Genomic DNA, 24,147 nt, shown 5'->3' with positions numbered 1-24,147 from the left:
GGCGTGGCAAAAGTTGATTGACTTAGTCTCTGGGCAGGAAGACAAGGATAACCCATCTATGGTGGATTCTCCATCGGTCGTGTTGGAGAATGAACACTTAACATCAAAAATGTCATCATTTTATACCCATAAAATTGGATAAGAAATTTTTTCAAAACCTTAACAAAATTATTCTTAAATTTATTTGGCAAGGAAAAAAAGCAAAGATCAAATTAAAATTATTGCAGGATTCGAAGGAGAGTGGGGGGACTTGGCCTCCCAGACATGGAAAAATACTATCAGGCCATAGTTTTACTATCGATGCAGGATTGGATACTTTTGAAGAACAGGAGATTACTATGTTTGAAAGGTCATGACCTACAAATAGGATGGCATGCTATGCTATGGGACCAGAAATATAGGTCACAGGTACTATATTAGACGGGCCTTAATTGATGTATGTGTCAAAACCTGGCAACCAAACTATACTCAAGTCCCTGGCTGGATCTCACCGTTAGAAATATATGTACATCCAAAGTTTTTTCAATTAGGGAAGATTATAACATATAAAAATGTACTAGATGAAAAAGGGGAATTGAAACCCAGGAAAACTTTTCAAGACGAAGGGATAGAATTAGAATGGTGGGCATACCTTCAACTACAGGCGAGATATTGGAAAGACAAAAAAGAATTAGATATAAAAGTAGAATTGATAGGGTTGGATAAAACTGAGGATAAAATGATTAAAAAGTTATATCATCATTTGTTAGAGCAGGCAATGTAAGAAGAACAGGTAAAAGAAACCATGTTAACATGGAGCAGGGACTTTGATCTCAACTTTGATCTGCATATCTGGCAAGAACTATGGGCACGAAACAGGAAGCTCACCTTGGCCACATCCTACTAAGAAAACCTTTACAAAATGTTTTATAGATGGCATTTCCCACCCGCAAGACTAGCTAAAATGGGCCCAAACATTTCCCCTATGTGTTAGAAATGTAATTTGGCAAGAGGGACATATTATCATATGTGGTGGGAGTGTCTGAAAGCCATGACTTTTGGAACAAGGTTAAAAAATGGCTGGAAGAAATATTAATGACAGAGGTAGAGCTAAAACCAGAACTCCTCTTACTAGGTATTACCACGCAGAAATACGATAAAGGGGCACTTTATTTAATGTTACATATTTTCACGGCTGCCAGATTGGCCTATGCACAAAACTGGAGAAACAAAGAAATTCCAACAGAAGAAGAAATTCTATATAAAATCTTATCGTGTGCTGATATGGATAGACTCACTATGGAATTTAAGGACAAGACAGAAACAGACTATTTTGAAATCTGGGACAAATTTTATTGCTGGTACAAGTCAAGGAGAACTGTTAGTTAGTGTTAAGATTGTGGTATATAAAACTGTATGCTAGTATATAGAGAAACAAATTTGAGACTGTATTATATAGGAAAATATGTATATATAAAGATTAAGAATTATATGTATGACACGGAACAAATTGTTAGGATTATATATACTGGAATGACACGTTATGTCCTTTTTTGTTTTAACTGTTTTATTAATAAAAAACTTTTTAAAAAACGTCATCAAAAAAGCACAACAAAGAATGTTTTTCCTGCGTCAACTCAGAAAGCTCAGAGTGTCCAAGGATGCAGTTTACAAAGGAATTATTGAGTCTGTCATTTGCATCTCTATAACTGTCTGGTTTGGCACAGCAATGAAATAAGACGACACAGACTTCAACAGATAGTTAGGACTGCAAAAAAAAATAACAGCAACCAGCCTGCCTTCCACTGAGGACCTGTATACTGCATGAGCCAGAAAGAGGGCTTTGAAAATATCTACAGACCTCGCGCATCCTCTATATAAACTGTTTCAACTTCTTCCCTTAAGACGACGCTATAGGGCATTGCACACCAAAACAACCAGACACAAAGACAGGTTTTTCCCCATGCTATCACTCTGCTAAACTAATCCCTACAATACTGTCTATACCCTAGGATGTCAAACCATATAGTAGGGCTGTATTACCAATTATTATTCTCATCTTTTCATCTTTCCTATTACCTATTTTCTTAGCTTCTTATAACTATAATTTGTTTTTTGTATCTCATGATTTATGTTGATTGCTTTTATTTAGTATTTTATTATGATTTAGGTTGATTATTTGATATCCTATGACTATCACTGAGTACTGTATCTTATGATTTATGATGATTGTATTTTATGATTATGATCATGATTTATCACTTGTTGATTGTATCTACACTGAGAGCTTATGCACCGGAGACAAATTCCTTGTGTGTCCAATCACATTTGACCAATAAAGAATTCTATTCTATTCTATTCTATTCTATTCTATTCTATTCTATTCTATTCTATTCTATTCTATTCTATTCTATTTCTATTCTATTTATTTGATACATAATGAAACATTTGATCTTACAATCAAAACATGATTAATAAGCAAGTATTATATATGAACAACAGCCTAAATTATTCTGTAATTATTCCAATTAAGTTTAGAGTCTACCTGGTAACCTATTTGATGAATGCTCACATTTCTAAATTTATTGATTTAAATTACAATATTAAAATATCTGTTACATACCTCAACAGACAAAAATGTTGGTTCATCATTTACTATGTCCACTCTGCCTGAAGAGATACTTCTATTTTTCAGCTGAAAATGTGTTTTACTCATGTAGCCATCAGTAGAGTCCTATGTTTAGATATTAAAGAAAAGCAACCTTTGAATTTTTTGTTTTCAGGAAAGAATTCTACAAGTTAAAGGTTTAACTTAAAGGATTTTAATTAAATTATGCAATAAGCAAACTGATACAAAAGTATCCCAGAATTAAATACTTAAGTCCTTGAGTAATCAAAATTCTGTGAAGTTGAGCCTGTCTCTCAGATGTTACATGAATACATATATGTCATTTTCTTGGAAACAATGCATAATTGGTTTGTCATTGGCTTTTTCCAGGGTGTTTTGTCAAATGTTATTGCTCAATATTCTTAAAACAATATATAAAAATTCAGAATTATTAGACCTATTCGATGGCACATTACACATCCTCTTCACGACCTGTTTTCTCTGTGCATAAATGATTCACCTGTGGAGATGGTTACCAGCATCAAATTCCTGGGTGTGCAGCTAACGAGTAGGCTGACTTGGTCGCTCAACAGTGAGAAACTGGTGAAGCGGGCACAGCAGCGCCTGCATTTTCTGCGCCGCATGAGAAAAGCACATCTTCCTTCCCCTGTCCTGATCACTTTCTATAGGGGGACAATCGAGAGCATCCTGTCATACAGCATCACAGTCTGGTTTGGAGGCATCACTGCTTCAGACAGGAAGGCGGTGCAGAGAGTGGTGAGAATGGCCGAAAAGATCATTGGCAGTTCCCTCCCTCCCATCCAGGACATAGCACAGAAGCGCTGCTTGAGCAGGGTCCGTAAGATTATCTGGGACACTACACATCCTCTTCACGACCTGTTTTCTTTGTTACCTTCTGGGAGGAGGTTTCGTGGTATCCGAAGCAGAACATCCAGATTTAGCCAGAGTTTCATTCCATACAGCATTAACCTTGCAAACTCTCAAGCTTCCTCCATCCATTATATATTCAAGATGGACAATATTTAATATTTATTTGCTACGTATATGTAGGGATGTGGGTCTATACATATATTGTTCATAGTATGTTTAGGTGTGTGTCATGTATGTGTTTCACTTTGTGAGTGGGCAACTAAATTTCATTTTTGATGTGTGCCATTGTGCCCACAGTATAAAAATGACAATAAAGGTTATCTTATCTTATCTTATCTTATCTACTCCTACCCACATTTTCTATTCATGTTTATAAAATATAAGCCCCTTTAAATTTAATGTTCAGTCTCATGTATGCATAGGATTGCTGCTTCTGTTCTATTGATTCTATCCACTTACTTTCATAATACTAGAAAAATCTTTACCATTTTCTTTCTGGTAATACTTCAATTAATTGATAATCTTAAAGCTGATCTTTTTTTTCTCAATTTTCTTACTGGAGGAATCTTTTCACTTGCTTTCTAAGCTATCCTAGTAATATTATATTACTATCAAATATTAATTCATTGTCATGTTTTAAAACTAGTTAATCAAACTCAACCAACCATTATAAGTTCTAGTGGTATTGCAACATAAAATGCATTTTATTTATGATTACAAAAGTGTGTAGGTAATATATGAAGATTGAATCTAAGAAAAATTCAGTATTCTGAATACAGATGTTTTCATAATATGCAGTAGAACCTGATCTTTCAACAGAAGAATAAAAATACTAAATTTCACTATTTAAAACAATTATTAATTAGCTAACTAGAAACAAATTTTTCAGATGAAACATTTTGAAAAAGAATTGGAAGTTTCTAAGAACACATTTTGAGTATGATCTTCCAGGATGAGGGCATAATTATTTGTAAAATATTACAATTTAAAGCATTACTTAAAGAGGATTTGTTCCTTTTACAAAGCAACATTTTACAAAGTGTATCATACAATATGATTTTGCATTTTGCCTTACAAAATGTATCATATCAAATGTGGCAGAGAGAAAATAAAACACAGGGTAAATATTCATAAATAAAAATCTCTAGTTAATACCATATTGAATAAGAATTTCAAAATAGTCAAAACAAAACAAGGTAGTATTGTTATTAAATCATATACACTGACCCATTTTTCAGTTAAGTGCAGATGGTAAACCGATAAATTGTAACAAAAAAGGCACAAGCATTCAACAGACATTCAGTAAAAGCACTTGACAAGAAGCATGAAGAAGGATTCTTCCCATATGCCATTGAAAACGGAACAAAAAATTTACCATCTGTAATACAGGAGAATGTGAAATAGCACTTTCTAAAATTAAACATTAAAGTACATAGACCCAGAAATGTACTAAAGAGCTCTGTAAGAATGAAAAAGTATAATTAAAATTGCTAACTTAATTTTCAAAATGTGAAGGTTTTTTTGGACTTTGGGCATTATAAATGTCTCAGTATGGTGCTTAGCAGCTTCAAATACTCTTATCAGCTAGAATTTATCTAGATCAGTCATGTCAAACTCGCAACGTCACGTGACGTCACTCACCGTATCGGAGCTTTTTTGCCATTGCCGGCAATGGGGTGGGCGCGGCTCCGATATGATAAAACCGGCCCGCAGGCCGGCAGTTTGACACCCCTGATCTAGATATATATATGTTTAGGTGATGCCCACTTACAAGATCAAACCTGTTATAAGACCAAATCACCTTTGGTTTGGTCAATCACTGATGATTGATCTTTACAAAAAAGATCAACTTTTTTATTCTCTTTGATTCACTGACAGCTTTTGATACTGTTGATCATAGTATCCCTGAATCTGGATATTGGAAGTTAGAGATACTGTACTAACCCCACTTGTATCAATATTCAGGAATAAAACTGTATAATTCCAAGCCAGTTAAGCTGAAAGATTCCATAACAATCTATTTTATCCCAAATGCTGGTTAATTTTTACATGTTTGTTGAAGGGGAGCACCACTAAAATGTTTTTAATCTGTTCTAAAAATGTTAGTGCTTTTTCCCAATTTGCTATCAAGCCAAATTCACAGTAGCCTTATATGATATTAGAACCTGAATACCTATACGTGTTTGTGTCTTTATGTAACTGTCTGTCTAGACTATGGGTGTCAAACTGCCAGCCCATGGTCTGGTTGCATCATGCTGAGGCTGTGCCCATCCCAGCTCTGGCAATGCAAAAAAGTCACGATACGTTGCGACACGTCACGTGATGCGGCGAGTTTGACACCCAAGGTCTAGACCTACTGGGAATGCCATATTTTCCAGCAATTTGCTACTATATATTGTGACCCCAGAAAGGGCATTCTTGATTCAAGTACCCTAGTAGTGGAACTCCCCCAGAAATGCCAGGCATTAGGGTCACAATGTTCACTTGGGTATAGCTTATCTTCACGTCTTCTGGTCTTATTCATTATTGTCATGTAGCTTGTTTTTAAGCTGGTTTTAAATATTTTATTTTTAGAAGTTTCAGTTGCTTAAAAGTCACTGTAAATTGATTTTAAATGTCCTCACTTTGGAATTTGTTATTTACCAATGAAAATGGGTTAAAATTTTATAAATCAAATAAATTCACAGCATAAAACCTGAATAGGTCATATTACACATGTAATCCCAACAACATTGGCATATTCCAGCTATTTCATGTCTTTCCCCCCCACCCCACCTTTTCTCAGAGCAAAACCACTCCAGTGGAATGCTGAGGCCCCTTTAAGTTCCTTCTGCTTTTTTTTTTCACTGCACAAAGTTAGCCCTATATGATTAGCAGACAAGCCAGGCATGCCTCAGCAGCAGCAGAGTGCTGGATAGCAAGGGTGTCTGGAATTCAGCCAGGGGTCTTATGTCTTGCAGAGCATGGCAAGCAGCCCTGGAGCTACTTGGTTCCAGGGCTGCTTGCTACTCCGCAAGGGTGCAGGATAGCCAAAAGGGCAGAGATGGAGGGGAGATAGGCAAGTAAGGGGAAATGGAGGCAGCTCTTTCCTTACTGAACCTTGGACATGGAAGGACCCAAAACCAAAATGGCTTAGACTAGGTTGGTATTTGGCTAACAACTGGTAAATTTCACTTAATGACAGCAATGTGGATTGCCAAGATTGCAGTCACTAAGTGATGTAATCCCATGATTTCTTATTTTACAACTGCATTGCAGCAATTGAAATTCTAGTCTCAACTGTGGTCATAAATTGAAAACTATCTATGTAGCCACTATTTTCAAGGAGCATATCAGGAATCACTTGAACTTCTGTTTCTCATTAACAGAAAAGCAGAGGAATTATGTAATGAACTTAAAGAAGTTATTACGGAAGAATGCGAAAAAAGACTGCCAAAAATGAAGAAAGTGAGGAAAGCAAACTGGATGTCAGAACAAACAGAGAAAATGGCAAAGTAAAGAAGAAAGTCAAAGTCAAACAACAAACATGTCAGAAGGGAACTTAACAAGGTGTTTCAGAGAGCTGTTAGAAGAGACAAGAAACAATATTTGTAAAGACAGTGAAGATGGAAACAGATATGGAGAGCAAGGAAAATCTTTCAAAAGATCTCTGAAATCAGAAGAATGTTCTAATCTCAAATTGATATGCTAAAGGATGCCAATGAACAGACAGTAACCAATTCAGTGGAGATCAAAGGAAAATAAAAATATACTGAAACACTATACAGTAGAGATGTCGAGGTATTCAATATACCTTAGAAGATATTCTCTACTTACAAGTAACAGAAGATGAAGTTAGATAAACTTCAAGCCTTACCAAGTCAGAAGGCTATAGGAAGTTAGTATACTTAATACCCTTAATTTCACATTCTAGCAAAATAAGGATCATCCAAAGCAAAGTATAGCCATACATGAGAAAAGAGATGCCAGATGTTCAGATAGCTTTAGAATAGCCAGGGAACACGAGATATAATAGCTGATGCTGGATATTTACGAAAGCAAAAGAATAGCAAAATGCTTCACTGAAAAGTCTTTAATTGTGTTGATCACATCAAGCTGTGGAAAGTGCTAAGAAAAATGGAAACCCCAGACTTCCCATTATTTTCATGGGAAATGTACAGATAGGTCGGGAACTCACAAAAAAATAGACTCATTCCAGGTTGGCAAAAAGAAAATACGATAAGATTGCATACTTTGCCCTTATTTATTCAATCTATATGCTGAATATATATTAAGGAAAGCTGGATTGGAAGAAGATAAGAAGGTTGTAAAACTGAAGGAAAAGATATAAATAGCCTGCATTCTGATGATACTGCTGACAGTCAAAAATGCAAAGGATCCACAAGCCTTAGTCAAAGAGCACAGTGAATAAATAGGACTAAAATGAAATATAAAGATAACCAACCTAATAATAGCAATTGCAACAAGTCCTAGATTTGACATCAAGGTATCAAAATGGTGGATAGCTTCTCCCTAAACTATCAAATGTAAAGGAACAAGCAGTCAAGAAAACTAGCACTTGATAGAGCAGCTATAAGGGCCTTGAAAAAAATATTCAAATGATATGATGTGTCTATACTTATCTACCTACTTATTATAAATTATCCTACTTCAAATGTATTATGCAACAACTCAGGTCTCTGAAAAAGGCTCTAATGCTGAAAAAGATGGAAGGAAATAAATGGAGGCTGACAGCAGTAAGGTACATGCATTCAGTTACATTGAAAAGTACCCTGTTGAGCAATTTGACAAAACAGATTAGGGATAGATCATGGTGCCAGGAATTGAAAATCTGATGGCACACAGTCTATACATCTATTGCTGTTTATATTACTGCTGTGTAGCTTTATATAAAGATAGAGAGGGTTGCTTCCAACCACATTATATTTTGTTTGTTCTCCAAGGACCACAAGAAATATGTCGAGATTCCATTTTGGGGAGTGAAAACATACCACATCTGAAAACATATTACTGATAATTAAACAACAGAAAGTTGTAGAATTTAGATCAGCACAATAATCTGGGAATATTCTGGGTTGTCCATTTCTGCTTTGTATCATAGATACAGACTGTTGTTCTTCACTCGGGTTTTGTGTTGCTCACAAGTGATATTAATTTTGATGTAAAAAATATATTTTAACATTGGCTAAAATGAAAAAGCTTCTATAACAGAGGAGAAATATTTTTAAAGACTGATGAAACACAAGAATTTCTACTCTAGACACATTCACTTGCTATTTTAATCACTTTCCTCTATACCTCCCAATATGTTCCTGATACATTTCTCAAAATCCATATGCAGTCATCAGTTCCAAAGACTCTTCAGTAATGTTTTCATTAGTGAGCATTCAAAGATGAACAATCCCCAGATGTTAGTGAATTACAAATCTCAGCATTCTTCATCATTGTCCATACTGATAGGAGATTCTGGGTATTGGGATCAATAAATCCTGTATTATACCAATTGAACAGTGGTGCAAAAAAGAGGGAGGAGGAAATCTGCTTGCTGCAGTTTTCCAGATAACAGTTAACTACCAAGAATCACATTTCTCCTATTAATTTTTTTCTAGCTAGCAACATGCAGTTGCAATATGAGGTATAGATCCAAAAAACGGCTTTTATGCCTGATTTATGCTTTCACAAAGCCTTCGGAAAACTTGATTTATCATCTACCACTATGCCACAAAATGAAAAAATATATATAATTTATCCTGCGAAAATAGGACAACTGCTCCAGGTACTATTAACCAAACCTAGTTATACATTTCTTACATATTATCTCATTTAAGAAAATTAAACATGTTCTTGACATGGGTATTTTTAAAAAAGATGTTCCGGGGTTGTGTAAACACAGCATGGGTTCCTGGTAACAATATCTACTGAAAGACAACTAAAATGTATGGTTGGTAATAAACAGTAGCTGCATATTAACAACTCATTTCTCAAAGAAAGCACAAACAAATTGGGATTTTATTAGCTGTTTCATTAAGTTTTATTTTAGAGAAACACATACAAAAAGCATATGTGCAACAGCTGATATAAAAGGATTCTATTCAAAACAATCTCTGTTCAAACCCCATTAATGCACCATTAAATTACTTGATAAGTCTGCAGATTTAACTATAAATTTAACTCTTTGGGTAATATATCAATTCTGACAAGTGTTTATTTCCTGTGATTTTAAATCAATGTATGTCTCTTTTCAGCATATTAATTCTGTCCTCCAAGCTGCATTATGTCTGCCTGCCTGCCTCCCTCCCTACCTCTATCTATCTATCTATCTATCTATCTATCTATCTATCTATCTATCTATCTATCTATCTATCACAATGCCATAGGCTATTTTAGCATTTCTTTCATCAAGATTTCACCTAAAATAAATAAAATAAATATATGTACTTTTGTCAATATACATTTGAACACAAAACCAATTCCTTTCAAGAAAATTACCTTGTCCTTAGTTGCTTTTACTGGCATCTTATATTTATGTCCCCACTAAAACCTAATGAGCCAAATTCAGAATGTACCTTTGCTAGAACAAACTATGACTGTACATGCAATAAAGACTATAGTTGCAAACCAAATCTAAACAGAACAAAAACATAGGATTATTGGATAGGAAAAACAAACTTCATTTCAGTATCTTGGTGTAAAATCCCCTACTAAACATTGCATAAAATCTCACAAATTGGCAATTCTTGGTTTATATATTTAAAATTATAAGTAATCACATGAAATCACATGAAATAAATCTCATTTGAACTTTTTAGTAAGCATATATACATGTAAATTGATATTATTATACATTTGTGGCAGGATATGATACTCTGATGGACATAGCAAAATATAAAATGATCGAAGTGTAAAGATTTTTTTTTTTGCCAGCACCAACTCAACTGTTAGATTAGACATCTAGCAGCTTCATATCTAATTAAATTACCTGAGAGCAGGTAATGTTTGGAAATATATATATATAAAACAGGCAGAAGTGTTAGGCAATGGTAGAATCCTCAATGTTGAAGATTGCTGGACATTTTCTGTACTGAATGTATGCTGGATGGACTTGACACTTTGTGTGAATCCAGACACAGGTTGAAGAGAAATTTGTAGCTAAAAAGCCAACAGAAGAAAGTACAATCTGAACAAAGTTGTGGAAAGGGGTGGCTGGTGGAAAAAATATGGCATTTGGATAAAGCAGCAAGGACAGCTTGACAAAAGTTTTGGAATTCCAAAGAATTCAGGAAAAAGTTGTTTTACTACCTTTTTCTCTCTCTACACCAGCGGTTCTCAACCTATGGGTCGCGACCCCATTTGGGGTCGATCGACCATTTTTCGGGGGTCGCCAAAGAAGGCGATCCGCCATTTTCTCCCCTCAGGGGGCGGCGCTGCGCATGCGCAGAACATTTGTGTGACGGGGGTCGCCGTCACACAAACATTGAGAACCACTGCTCTACACTAAAAGGAAGCTCAAGAAGTGAAAATATTGAAACTGACTAATAGCAAGAGTGCCAGAGTTGTGATAAACAATCTTGTATGAATCAATGAGGAAGCATAAACTTAAAAAAAAAATAAACTTAAAAAAATTCTTACAGAAATGTCATTTGTTAAGGCCATTGCATCTACAGTATTACAAATAATTTATCTATCACTGCATTTAGAGGACACTGTAGGTGTCCATATGTATCTAAAAGTTCCTATCCCTCTTCCCAGTTTCTAATAGTACTTATGTCCAAAGTCCTGGAACTGAAATACAACTACAAAAACAGGACTATCCTGTGTAAAGTCAGTGCATCTAGCTCACTTTGATGTATAGTTCACTGATTGGCTGTAGCTCTCCATGAATTCAGAAAAGCATTTTTTCTTATTCTATCATCAGATAAATTGAACCTAGGAGCTTCTATATGTAAAACATGTACTTGTCATATTTGTATTATATTTATGATAAAGAAATTTCAGTTATCAGCACAGTAGAGCACAGATAGAAAATCATAGGAAATCAGATAGGATTACAGCAATAACTAAAGCTGTGCTGCCCAATCTTTGGGTCATTTGTTCTATATGCAAGCAATATGGCTACAGTAAAAGTCCATCTATTCACAAAATGGTTGTCAACAAGACTTGACTAGTTATGAGTAAAACATCATCAAAACATTACACAAAAGGAAAACTTGTAGTGTTCAAAGAAATCCTTCCCTCTTAAAAAGAAAAAAGCTATCTCCTTAGTGATCTGTAAACACAAAATATCTTCTCCAAGCAAGCAGTTTCTTTGTATACACTTAAGTACTTTTAAATTCTTTTTTTGCTTTGCTTTGTTTAGATTTTTAGGTGTCCTGTGTTAATTTCATTGTTTGGTTTGATCACTGTAGATTTTTGCTACAATGAATGCTATTGCAAAAAAATATAACCTTAGAGGAAAGTGTCTACACTGATTATTTTTGTAATTTTGTGCAAAATGTAGAAGATCATTAACAAGCATAAAGGAAAATTTTCCCAATGCAAATATGTTTCTGCTTCTTTTCAAAAGCAAGTTAAAATATTTATAAAGGAAAAGAATACCCAATTCTCAATGTCTATTTAAATTTTTATTTTGTTTTGTTTTATTTTGTTGAAAGTATCCTAGTCCTATCACTTGTATTTATACTTTTGATTTCAAATTAATAACTGAAATTAAATATCATATTAAGGTTTTAAGAAAAATACAGTGCTTTAAAAAAAGAACCACAGGCCAAGTAAGAATTAAAATTAGATAGAGATCTTACTGTTCATAGTTCTTGGAAGAAGAGCTTTCAGAAATCAAATTACATAAATTTGGATCTTTTATCTTAGTATAAATATTAAAGTATAATAAACCATAACTTGGTAACAACTACTCTTAGGAAGTCTTTGTTATAGATGGCTTAAGACTTTGAAGTTTGCCCATACCTTTATGCTTTTCCATTGCCAATCATCCCCAATTCTTTGTGAATATTGGAGAAATTCTGTACAATATTGCTTGAATTTATTCTCTTCCAAAAAGAAATCTGCATCAACCAAGTTAAGTGACATCTGTCAAGAAATGGAAGTGTTAGCATTGGCAGAAACTGTGAACTCTTAACATATTACCTATCTTCCAAAGGAAAGGAAAGAGAGAAAAATAGAAAATTCAACATACAGTAGGGATTGGACTCATGCCTAATCAGTTTGCTACAGAAGGGCATTTGAAGGGTACCATGTTAGGAATACACTTTTGAAGTAATACATTTATTTGCATGAATCTGGAAATTATTCCAAAAGAAGAAACATTTCCATTTTTAATTTTTGTGCTAGTTAAACATTGGTTACTACTTTCTTACCAATCAGAAAAATGTCAGAAAAAAATCAATGTTCTGTACTGTGCAATAAAATATGTAATTTTTCCTAGCATTCCAACATGGAAAGCATTTAGCTTAACAATTTGCTTTACCAAAATGAAAACAGACTGAATAAGCAAGGGAGCTTAAGAACTAGAGTGTCTATAGATTTGAGTGAACCTGACAGCAAAACCCTTATTATCATGTTTTTAAAGAGAATTATTGATTAACAAATATTGTCATCATCCCAGATTATTGTGAACTAGGAATTCCGTATTCCAGGGTTTGGACTTCATCAATAATTACTAGGTCTCTCAGTATTATGAACAGATACAAAGCAGTAGTTAGCATTGCTGGAGTACAGATGATATAATTGTCAGACATCTAAAAGGAAGCTTGTTTTTAGCAAATAGGCATATATATAACAGTTACAACAGATCAACTAGGAAACTTATAAACAACTCCATTTCCATGTGTGAAATCTTTGAAAAAATTAAGAACTAATTTTATTCGTTTAGTTCTTATAAAATATATCATATTTTAATAAATAAAACTACAGATGAACAACATTCTGAGTTTTGAAGGTATATTTTGAAGTTATATAATCAATCAATCAAGAAAACCAGGTTCAACTTGGGCAACTAGCATCAGGTTAAAAACAGTACAAAATATTCACATCAAAAATAACAATTAATTTTTACTCTGTAGTTTATGTTGCAAAATTATCTTTTTTTATGCTAACTTTTCAAAACTGGCTGCATTCTGCATAGTCTGCTGAACTCATAATTCACCACAGTTATTTATGATCAGTTATAAAGAGTCTTTTTGTTGCCTGCATCAGACTGAAAACTGTGGCAAAAGATAGCTAAATACCTAATGGAGTATATATGTGTGGGTAATCTAAAACTAGATTCATAATCTAAGACTGCTGGAAACCTAACCAAGGAACTAAGAATTATTAAGTAGTGCCTAAGAATATAGACAGTTCTAAGCATAGTAGGTTTTTTTTCACATTACGATGTTCAAGTCTAATAAATTCAAAATTTCCAAATATCAAAGAAATCTTTTAGGAATTGCCCCATGGGTGCCAAGCATGGCATAACAATGGATTTGTTGTATTCAACTTCAATCCCCAAGTCCTGATAGTTTGTATTTTTTTCCCAATTGTTTTTTCCTCAAACTTAGCATCACCCAGAATAGAAACATCAATAAATCAGATTCATTTCTTTTCAGTCTGTTATGTAAGGCATGTTATGAACAAAATGTCTCTCTTTTTGGATCTTAAAGTCCCATTAGACCTTAACCGGCTCATTTTCAAAAACTTTAACTTGAGGTTCCCAGGAGTTTTTACCACATCCAATTCCAAACCTCTGGCAAAGTTTCCAGGGAATAATTCTGGCAACTTAGTCATGACACTGCTTGCAGTCAGTTTGTGAAATTTTGCTGCAGCCACTGATCAATTATTTCATCCTTTATACTGCAAAGGAGACATTTGCTGTTGTTTGTTACATGTTGAATTTTCATCTTCATACAACTAATTGGCAAAGCTTGTTGTTGAGCTGCCAAAATAAAGCCTTCAGTTACTTTAATACTCAATTTTATATAACTCCATGTGGGTTTTTTATCAGCTTTTCCTCCTAAACCTTCAAGTATTAACCATACATGGCTTGTTCTTCCAATTAAATCGGTTTTCATTTCTTTTCTTTTTACCTTTGCTGATTTCAAGAGCTTTCCTTGACTATTTTCAGCAAGGGTTCTTGGTTTTTCTTCATGTCAGGCCATGCTTATATTAATATTATGTTTTGTTGTAGTCAGCCAGATGTTTAGACTGCATTTGGCATTTTTATCCATCTACTGAATCCTTCCAAAGGACCTGGGATAGGCAGGTATTGTTTGATGTTATTAAATGTATCATAGGAGGTAAGCTGTTCCAAATAAAGCTGTCTTTTACAATTAAGTCATGGTGATTTTATCAATGCTGGTGTTCAGGTGATGCTCCAGATGTTTTGGGATTGCACCCAGGCACCTATTATTGTTAGAATATTCAATTGTTCCCATTATATTGATTCAATTAATTAAAATATTTAAGATTGCTTTTTAAGATCAAGTCTTCATTAAGTTCTTTTATATAAATATATATCAACAATAAAATATTAGAAACATTAAAAAGGCAGTGGCAATGAGAAATGCAGCATTCAATCAATAAAACAGCACAAAATAAACTTATACAAAAAATTAAAATTTATAATGTATGTATCTCCAGTTGCACATTTACAGTAATGGGGATAGGTAAACCATCACTGGATTACAAGTCTAGAAACATGAGACCAGCATTAAAACACTCTCTTTCCTTTATTGGAACCAAGAGGCATAATTAAAGTATATGAAACTTATTTAAGCAAAATGTCATACATTCCATAGTGTTTATGGGCACAAGGTTAATAATAAATATTTAGGTTTCTGCAGTTAGTACAACATTATAAATTCTAGCTAGCTATTCCCTCCATCAAGGGTATACTGTACAGGATATACCAGATGTTGATTTCTACTATCTATCTCCATAGTAATCTTTCTCAATCTGTCTTCTAGATTTGTTGGGTTTACTTTCCGTAATACCTAGTACTCACTAGCTGTTGGGAATTTTAAGAGCTGAAGTCAAAATATACCTGTACCGGAGAGATGAGCTGAAGCGGATCAGCCAGCGCGGCTCCAGCTGATCGGCGCTGACTGGGTTCACCAGCTGGAGCTCTGCCTAAGCAACGCGCGGATCCGGGGCTCCGTCGGTCTCAGCTGTCGCCGTCAGCAGCACACAGGCCTTGGGGGGAGTCAGCTGAAGCTGGGGCACTGCCTGCGCTGTGCTGAGGCCCAGGGATCAGTTCTTGCGGCTCCACCTGATCAGCGCTGCCTGCAACGGTCAGCTGGCTGGCGGGTGGTTAGACTAGGTCAGCGACTGAGACTGGAGCTCTACCAGAGCCCCAGAAGGCGGCGCGCCCGGAAGAAAAGAGGAAGAGGCGGGGAGAAGAGGAGAAGGGGTTTGTAAAGGGAGAGCTTTTGGCGGGAAAGAAAAAGTAAAGCGAGGGACAGAGAGAGAAATGGCAATCGGAATAAGGGAGGCTTCTGTGGAGAAAGCCGAGGGAGAGAGAGAGGAGGAGGATGATAGCAATAAGGGAGGCGTTTGTGGGGCAAGAGAGAAAGAGAGAGAAGGCGATAGGAATAAAGGAGGCTTCTGTGGGGTAGAGAAAGGAGGAAGAGGAAGGGGAAAAGAGGTAAGAAGGTAAAAGGAGGCAAGCAGAGGAATCAACGAAGGAACAGAAGCTGTAGAAATAGAGACCAGCAAGCAGAGAGAGAGAGAGAGGAAGAAGGGCTGACCAGCTGTCTGAATACTACCTCACTGTGTGATCCACCCACTGGGAAGGGACTGACCACCACCCCACCATATGACCCGCCTGCTGGGAGGGGGATGACCACAATCCCAAAAGAAGCAGAGGGTCATAGAGAAGGATCCCACTGCAGAAGCCATTAGAAACTTAACACTCAGCAGAAGGCATTTCACTGTGCAAGATTACCTCTGTTTACTGCAGGATGAATTCGGACCTGCCAAAACAATTTCTAGCAAATGTACCAGAAGAAAGGCTGTCTGAGTACATCAGATGCTTGAACAGGTTGCTTTGTAAGATTGTGGAAAAGAAGGGATGGAACCAGCTGAAGTGGAATGGACCAGGATGAAGCAGCTTTCTCAGGATGCTTTATTCTCAGAGCCAGTCTGGAATCAACTAAAGATTCTGAATGCAGGGAACACCTGGCAGTATCATGAGCTCATAAGGACAGTTAGGGCAACAGAAGTGGTGGAGGAAGTCAAAGAGGCCACAGCCGATTTGCCACCAGAATGGTCCCATGTGTGGGAGTGAGAAAAACTAGAGGTGAGAATGCCCTGCTCGCCTCTATGGAAGCCAAAATATCTCACCTAACAGAGATGATGGCCTCGTGGATGGAAGTGGGTGGTTCGCCCTTAAATGGAGGCCTGGCTGAGCTGATCAATGGGAGGATGGACTCTTCTGCTTCAGCTGAGAAGCCAGTGAGGCAGGTGATCTATTATAACTTTGGGGGTGCAGGACACTACAGGCATACTTGTACAAAACTGCACAAACCACAAAGTCCGGCCCAGTCAGAAAACTACAAAGTGACAGGAGTGATGGGACATCTCCCTTAGCAAGAGGCTCACATATGCAGGGTTCTGCTGAGGACAAAGCACAGAAGCCCCGGCAACAATCTTTGGAGACTTGCAGGAGTACTCAAACATGAACTATCAGACCAGATGCTGTGTTCCTCACCGCTGAGATCCCTGAACAGTTGGTGGGTCAGACACCTCACTCCGATTGTCCTAGATGGAAAAGACTCAGTGATGGGGGACATTCAACCTCCAATGCAGACAGTATACTGACACCTAGTGCAAGAACAGGCTCCTGGAGAAGGTATGGGATAGCTGTAGGCAATAGACTGTGTGAGCAAGATACTACAACCAGGGGAGGTGGTGTGTCTGCTAGCCTCTTGTCAGTTGGACTGGAAGCAACCTTGTCCTTGAATCTGATCCCAGAAGACAGAACATTAGGTTGGAAGTAATCCTAGGGGGTCTCCACGAAGGCCTTGTGGCAGGATAGAGAGCAAATCTCAGAGTCCAGAATGTTACCAACTTCCCTGTGAGGTTGAAGGACTGAATGTTATTTGGACAAGTGAGCCTAGCCATCCCTGTTGTACTGCCCGATACAGGGGAAAAGACTGAAATGAGGTTTCAACAGATAGATTCTACCTGAAGAACACACAGCTGGCCCCAGAGTGGCAGGATAGGACTAGAGACAACTTTGGAGGTGGTGACACCTGTTTTTAAAAGATGAATTTGACATGGGGTGCTCTAGAAGCGCTCAATATCGAAGTCATCTATAGAAGTGGTTCTCAACCTGTGGGTCGGGACCCCATTTGGGGTGAAACGACCATTTCACGGTCGCCAAACAAGGCTTTCCGCCATTTTTTTCCCCTTTTCTTTGGCCACGCCCCTGGCACCCGGTGATGTATAAGTGGTTGGGGGTCACCACAACATGGGGAACTGTATTATGGGGTCGTGGCATTAGAAAGGTTGAGAACCACTGATCTATAGGAAGATAAGTCTTTCCAAAAGAAGTCTCAGTGGATTCCCTGACTTAGTGACTTAGACCTCAGACCTGCATCTAACAAGAGTTGAAGAGGACCAGGATCATCTGAGAATTTTGAAGTCCCTATACCTCTCCTACAATAGTAGTCTGGAAGAATGGGTCCCTGAGCATGTGCATAGGTTACCTTACCGTCAATTAGAGAACCATTCCGGATCAGTACACTTGCCCCTCCCCCGGATCGAAGATGCCCTACATTGCTTATCAGGGACAAAGTGTTAGTGTGCTGGATCTGAGAAGTGGCAACCACCAGATTACCATGCATCCAGATGATAAAGAGAAAACTGCTTTCATCTTCTTGGGGTTCTATGAATTCATTTAGATGCCTCAAGGGTTATCAGAGGCCTCTGTGACTTTTCAGTGACTTATAGAGTGGATGACGGGAGACATGAATTTGATAGAGGTGTTAATGTACTTAGATGATATTGTTTTTTGTGAGATTCATGAAAAACATGAGTGCCTGGAAAAGATTCTGACCAGGCTCCATGAAGAAGGGTTGATGCTGTCCCTAGAGAAATGCCAATTTTAGCAATCATCTGTCACATACCTTGTCATGTTGTCTCCACAGAAGGGATATCAACTGACCCCACGAAGGTTGAAGCCGTCATTTCCTGGCTCAGACCCCAAAATGTGGCTGAACTGTGAATGTTTCTAAGGTTCTCATTTGAACACACCAGTGCATCTTCAGGTGTATCAATTGGAGGGGGGGGGAGATTAGGGAAAGGGGCAGAAAAAGTAAGGCTTGGAGAGGCAGAACATCAATCTGATTAGGGACATGCCAATTGACATGTCAGTGCAATCATAGAGCAACCTTTAATGCAGGCAGCAGGCCAAGATAGGATTTTTGCAAATAGTTCCAACAACGTCCTGACCTAGTTGAAGGAAAAGAGGAGTGGGCTTTGGGTGAAGGGAGAGACAAGTTTCCACACCTGCCTGCCTGTCTGCCCACTTGCCTTTCTAATCTTAAGACTACCGCACCCTTTTTTCTTCTCTAGGTTCCTTTCCCCCTTCTTCTCAGCCTCTTAGCTTCCTGCCAATTTCAGAGCAAGGCGCAGTGCAGTTTCTTTTTTTTTCCCTATGGGAGGAGCTCAGCTGGGAAGGGAGGGGAAGAAAGAGTCAAGCAAGTGCAGAAGCCTCACTGGGCTTTCCTATCTTTCTGTTTGGAAATGTATGTGTGCAGCCAGACACCTGCCTATCTCCTGGATAAAGGAGATACAGTGCATAATTCACTTATTGTAGAGTTTCAAGTTGGTTGGTCCCAGTTCCACCTTTAGAAAGAGAAATTTCTGTTATGTATCTTGGAAGAGCTATAATATGGCTTGCCCCTCCTGATTTCTGCAGTACAGTAATTCAGACTTCCGTTCTAGTTTCTGCATGATTCTCAAGGGATGATTGATTAAGGGTAAGTTAACCTCCATGTTTTCTTCAACTTAATAGAGTGCACTGACTGTCAGGTTACCATCTAATTAGGAGTTCCTAGACTAAAATTTGATTGCTTACCAAGTATGCCTTGTGAGCAAATCTAGTCAACTGCAAAGTAACCCAGCTTATATACTCCAGGATGGATCAAAGCAGTATGGTTGATTTAAGGTTTGGTGTGTTGGGCAAAACAAGACTATTAGGTTAATCCTCTTATCCTTCAGATAATGTTGAGCAAAGGCTGCTACCAAGAATTCAAAAATTTAGTATTGAAAGCACTGTGGCAACATGGCTGAGTTAATCTATGAATTTCCTGCAGCATTTGCTAACTGCTGTTGTGATGAGATGAAATAAAACTCTGATGGTTGGAACACTGCCAGATCTTTGTAGTTCATTGCTCTGACTCATCTCATCCAAAATTAGATGTGTTTAGGTAAAAGTAGAATTAAAACACTTAAAAATGTGCATGAATTTTAGATTCTACAATCAGATCACATGTCCCCACAGCTTAAGCAAAGATCTGTCAATCACTATTCTCATTACATAAAAATGTCCGATACAAGGGATCCATGGAAGCAGTTTTTTCTATATTCTCATTTTTTATTTTATTATTTAAAGTTTGAGACCACCTAATTCTGCAGCAATTCTGGGCAGCCTACAGATAAAAATTCAAAGAAAACAAAGTCTATCAAGAAGCAAAAGAATACACCTGACCAGTGGGTGTTTGTGTGTGACTACTTCATATAAGGGATCTGGGATGTGCCCATTCCAGTTGACACGGCCAGACAGAATATGTGGGGACAGGCAGTTCTTCAAGTAAACAGGCTTTGCGCCATGCAGGAACTCTATAGGTGATAATCAGCACTTTTAATTGCACCTAGAAGCCAGCTGGCAACAATGCATTCACAAAGCAGTAGGGGCATGTGTCCATATTACAATGTACTGCCCATGCTGCTGCATTCTATAGCTTCCTCTTCAAAGGCAATCTCTTACAGAATGAAGTGATCTGAATGACTGCTGAAGACCCTCTGGTTCGGAAATGGGCACAAGAGGCACACAAGTTGAACCTGAACAAATGCCCCCTTGGCCACAGCTCCCCCTTACTCTTTGAGCAGGAACTAAGAATCCAAGAGGACCCCCAGAATGTACAATAGTCTTACATGTGGTACTGCAATTCCATTAAGGACTACTACAGATGAAAGCTCCCTGGAACCAGAAGGGCCAAACTATAACATAGTTTCCTTGTCTTGCTGGGATTGAGCCTAAGTCTGTTCCACCCCATCCAGGCACACACAACCTCCAACATTGAGTACAGACTTTGCATTAGCTTGGGGTCCAGTATTTGCATTATGTATCTTGTTCTGCCTGTAAGGTGCTGGAGGCTAGATTGATAACTCAGAAATGAATTGCCTGGATAAACAGTGATCAAGAGGTGCTTAATTCAAAGGGGACTTTGCTATGGGTAAATTACAAAACATTGTGTCTCTTTGCATGCTTGGAATGCTCTTTATTTTTAAAGAATTGCTTTTCTGTGATGTATTTTCCATGTTCTACAAAATCTCAAATTAACAGTGGCGATTTAGGATAATAATTTTAGACAGCAGTATTATACGGACTGGTGTCTGCGTTTACACACAGTTTTAGTCCATAATTGGGATTGTCACATAAACCCATATTACAGTTTATTTAGGTTTTGCTTATGTTGGTTTAAGGGAATTGTAACTTATTGAGAAAATATTTTACCACAAACCTTAATATAACATAATATGAATTCATAATATGAAACCAGTAATAATGTGGTTCATTTAGTTTGGGCTTGAAACAATGGATGAGCTTTCTGATTCTGATTTGTAAACCATATTTATTGCATAGCATTATATGTAATCCTGGCTATTGTGTCATTGACATATCGTGACTTAGTGGGATATGCACATAGAAAATACTATTCCTTTCCTGACTATAATTATTTTCTCCTCAAAATTTAACAGAGACACTGATATAGGATGAGACAAAAGATGCAATATGGGTTGTACAAACTATTTTGTAGTATTTTCATGTGCATGCCCATGAAAATGAGTTAGTGCATTGTTATGCATAAATCAGTTAGTCAGAAATGCCATTTGTACTTTGAAATATCCAAGCCATAACATTCATAATAAATAAAACAATTTTATACTGATTCAGTGAACCAGGACTACTTAGACAAGCAACAGATGTCTTTGGTCTCTAGAGATTTTTCACTGTTTTTATCTGTGATTTCTTTTTACCTAGACATGCAAGGAGTTAATTCTGAAATCTTTTGAATACAAGATGTACACTCTAGCACTGAGCTATCATCCCTCCCAAATACATTATACTCTCTGTTCATGAATAGGAATGCAGCGAAGCACAAATGTTCATGCAACATAAACCCGTTAGTGACTAGAGATGCCAGAGTAGTTTTTATATAGTTGCTGCTACAGATTGAAATGGCTACTCATCTGGAATTATATGGTAGGTTTAGCTAAATAATCAATTTGCTACAACATTCTGAAGTGTCTTTCATCCAATGTACATATGTCAGTATGTAGTTGTTTTTACATTCTATAGCTGCATTTGCTAATGATGTTGTGCTATCATGTGTGAAGTTTTCCAAGTGTGCTATTTCTAATTTTGGTGAGTGTGACAACAGTTAGCACATCAAGTAAAGTAAACCACTTTACTAGATGCTAAGCCCTTGTTTGTTTGTTTTATAAAGTATCTATTGTCAAAGGTGAACATAATATTTCATTTCTGAAATCTTTCACTCTAGCTAGAGCATGGTTTTTATTATTTTACCATAATATGATATTCTTAAGGGACAGATTATTTTATTCTATAAATTAAAAAATAACATTTTTATTACAAATTATTTTATTTTTTAAAACTTTGGTATATAGATTAAACATCAGTATCAATGATAATGTATAAATAAATCATAATATAGTGTTATGAATATTTCTTCATGTGCAAATGTTACTGTGCTTAATTGGGTTTAATCTCCAATAGCTGTGTTTAGAGCACATTTGAAGATACAAAACTATTTATATGAATTGCAGAATGGGTGAGAAGTGAAACATTTTTTTTTGCGTTTTATGTTTATTGTTTGTTTCTTTTTATTATTTTTAGAAACATTGAGTTAATTATGTACTCATCATATATTGAGAGAACAATAGCAGAATGATGGAAAAAGATAAGTAAATGGGTAACAGGAAATGTAATTGTTCTGCAATTCATTCATTATATATTTAAACACATGAATAAAGTTTTAACAGAAACAACACCCAAAGAACTGAAACTTTGAATGAACAAAGTATTTTATAAGCTTGTCTTGGTTATGGTCCCAACAGCTTTAATTTTTTTCTTACAACTGTTAATATTAAAATCTATTATAAGCAGAAGTTAAGTATCTCCTGCCACTTCACCTTCATGTACACTATAAAATAAAAAATGGCTTCATCAAAATTGTTTAGAACATCCATCCACTATCTTAGAAAAAATATTTTACAAATCAAGTTAAATAAATTTTTCTGTCATAGTTATTATTGTTGCTTTTGTTACAGACTTTTGTATGGCTGGGATTGAAAAGAGGGATTATACCTGAGTTGAACTATATGATTGACAGCTGATGTTGTCTGTGAATAAAGAAGACTTGACTGTAGAGGTGAATAAGGAATTCTATTTTGCAAGTAGCTAGATCTGAAGGCCTTACTTGCAATGTTGGGGCAAAAACACAAACTGGAGATGCTGTACCATCCTCCCAGCTGCATGGCAGCATCACTTACTGAGCTGTGTGATCTCAGAATACAGAATAGAAAATAACAGAGTCGAAAGTAATCTTGAAGATCTTCTAGTCCAACCCCTTTCCCAAGCAGGGGTCACTCCAGCAAATGGATATCCAATCTCTTCTTAAAAACCTCCATTGATGGAGAACCCACAGCCTTAAAGGCAAGCCATTCCATTGACTGATTGTTCTCACTGTAAGGAAATTTCCCCTTAGTTCTAAGTTGGTTCTCTCTTTGATAAGTTTCCATTCACTACTTCTTGTCCTGCCTTTAAATATTTTGGAAAATAGGTTCTCCCCTTCTTCTTTGTGGCAGTCTCACAATTATTGGAAGACTGCTATCACGTCACCCCTAGTCCTTCTCTTTGTTATATTAGACACACCCAGTCCCTGCAATTGTTCATATATGTTTTAGCCTCCAGACACCTAGTCATCTTTGTTGCCCTTCTCTGCACTCTTTCTACAGTCTCAGCATTTTTTGTGTAGGGAAGTGTGGATTCGGTAATACTTGACATTGAAGATGGCTCAAACAATCATAGCCATGAGCACTATGGCCTTGTTGAAACTAATCAGTAACTTATCTCATGTGGCTGGCCAGACTTTCTATATGGGGTTCACTTTGGAGCAAGCCTTCTTAGAAATTTCTGAAGAGTAGTGAAGAGGAAAAGGGTAACAGCCTCCAGTTCACAACAGTGATAAGTTATAACAGTTGAAAGTATTAAACTTGATCACTATTGGGTGTACAATGGACATTTTAATAGCACATACGAATGTGGAGCTACTGTCTATCTCAATGTTTACCTATTGTCTAATTAAATATTAGAAGTCAACAATATTAATTTTTGAATTTGTGCAACTTTGGAATATAGATTCGAC

General features: G+C 36.7%; 1 protein-coding gene across 4 annotated transcripts in view; it reads right to left on the bottom strand.

Moving 5' to 3' along the window:
- ATG10 (autophagy related 10) overlaps positions 1–16,310 on the bottom strand; it is a 112,144-nt gene extending 95,834 nt beyond the window's left edge. The window contains exons 1-3 of one of the 4 annotated variants that reach the window (XR_005553879.1): positions 15,513–16,310; positions 12,440–12,562; positions 2,603–2,713 (exon numbers count right to left, since the gene is read on the bottom strand). Coding sequence is in view for 3 of the 4 variants with exons in the window: in XM_039320756.1 (XP_039176690.1) it covers positions 2,603–2,713; positions 12,440–12,562 (234 nt within the window). In the remaining variant the exon portion in view is untranslated. The remainder of the gene's footprint in view (positions 1–2,602; positions 2,714–12,439; positions 12,563–15,512) is intronic. The other 3 variants (XM_039320756.1, XM_039320755.1, XM_039320757.1) reach the window with 3 other exon arrangements.
- Between the last annotated feature and the right edge of the window lie 7,837 nt (positions 16,311–24,147).

The sequence above is a fragment of the Crotalus tigris genome, unplaced genomic scaffold, assembly GCF_016545835.1.
Source record: "Crotalus tigris isolate CLP2741 ecotype Arizona unplaced genomic scaffold, ASM1654583v1 scf7180000023687.2574627, whole genome shotgun sequence".
Lineage (NCBI taxonomy): Eukaryota > Metazoa > Chordata > Lepidosauria > Squamata > Viperidae > Crotalus > Crotalus tigris.
The sequence above is the reverse complement of the archived record's forward strand: the minus strand, read 5'-3'. Positions and strand labels throughout refer to the sequence as shown.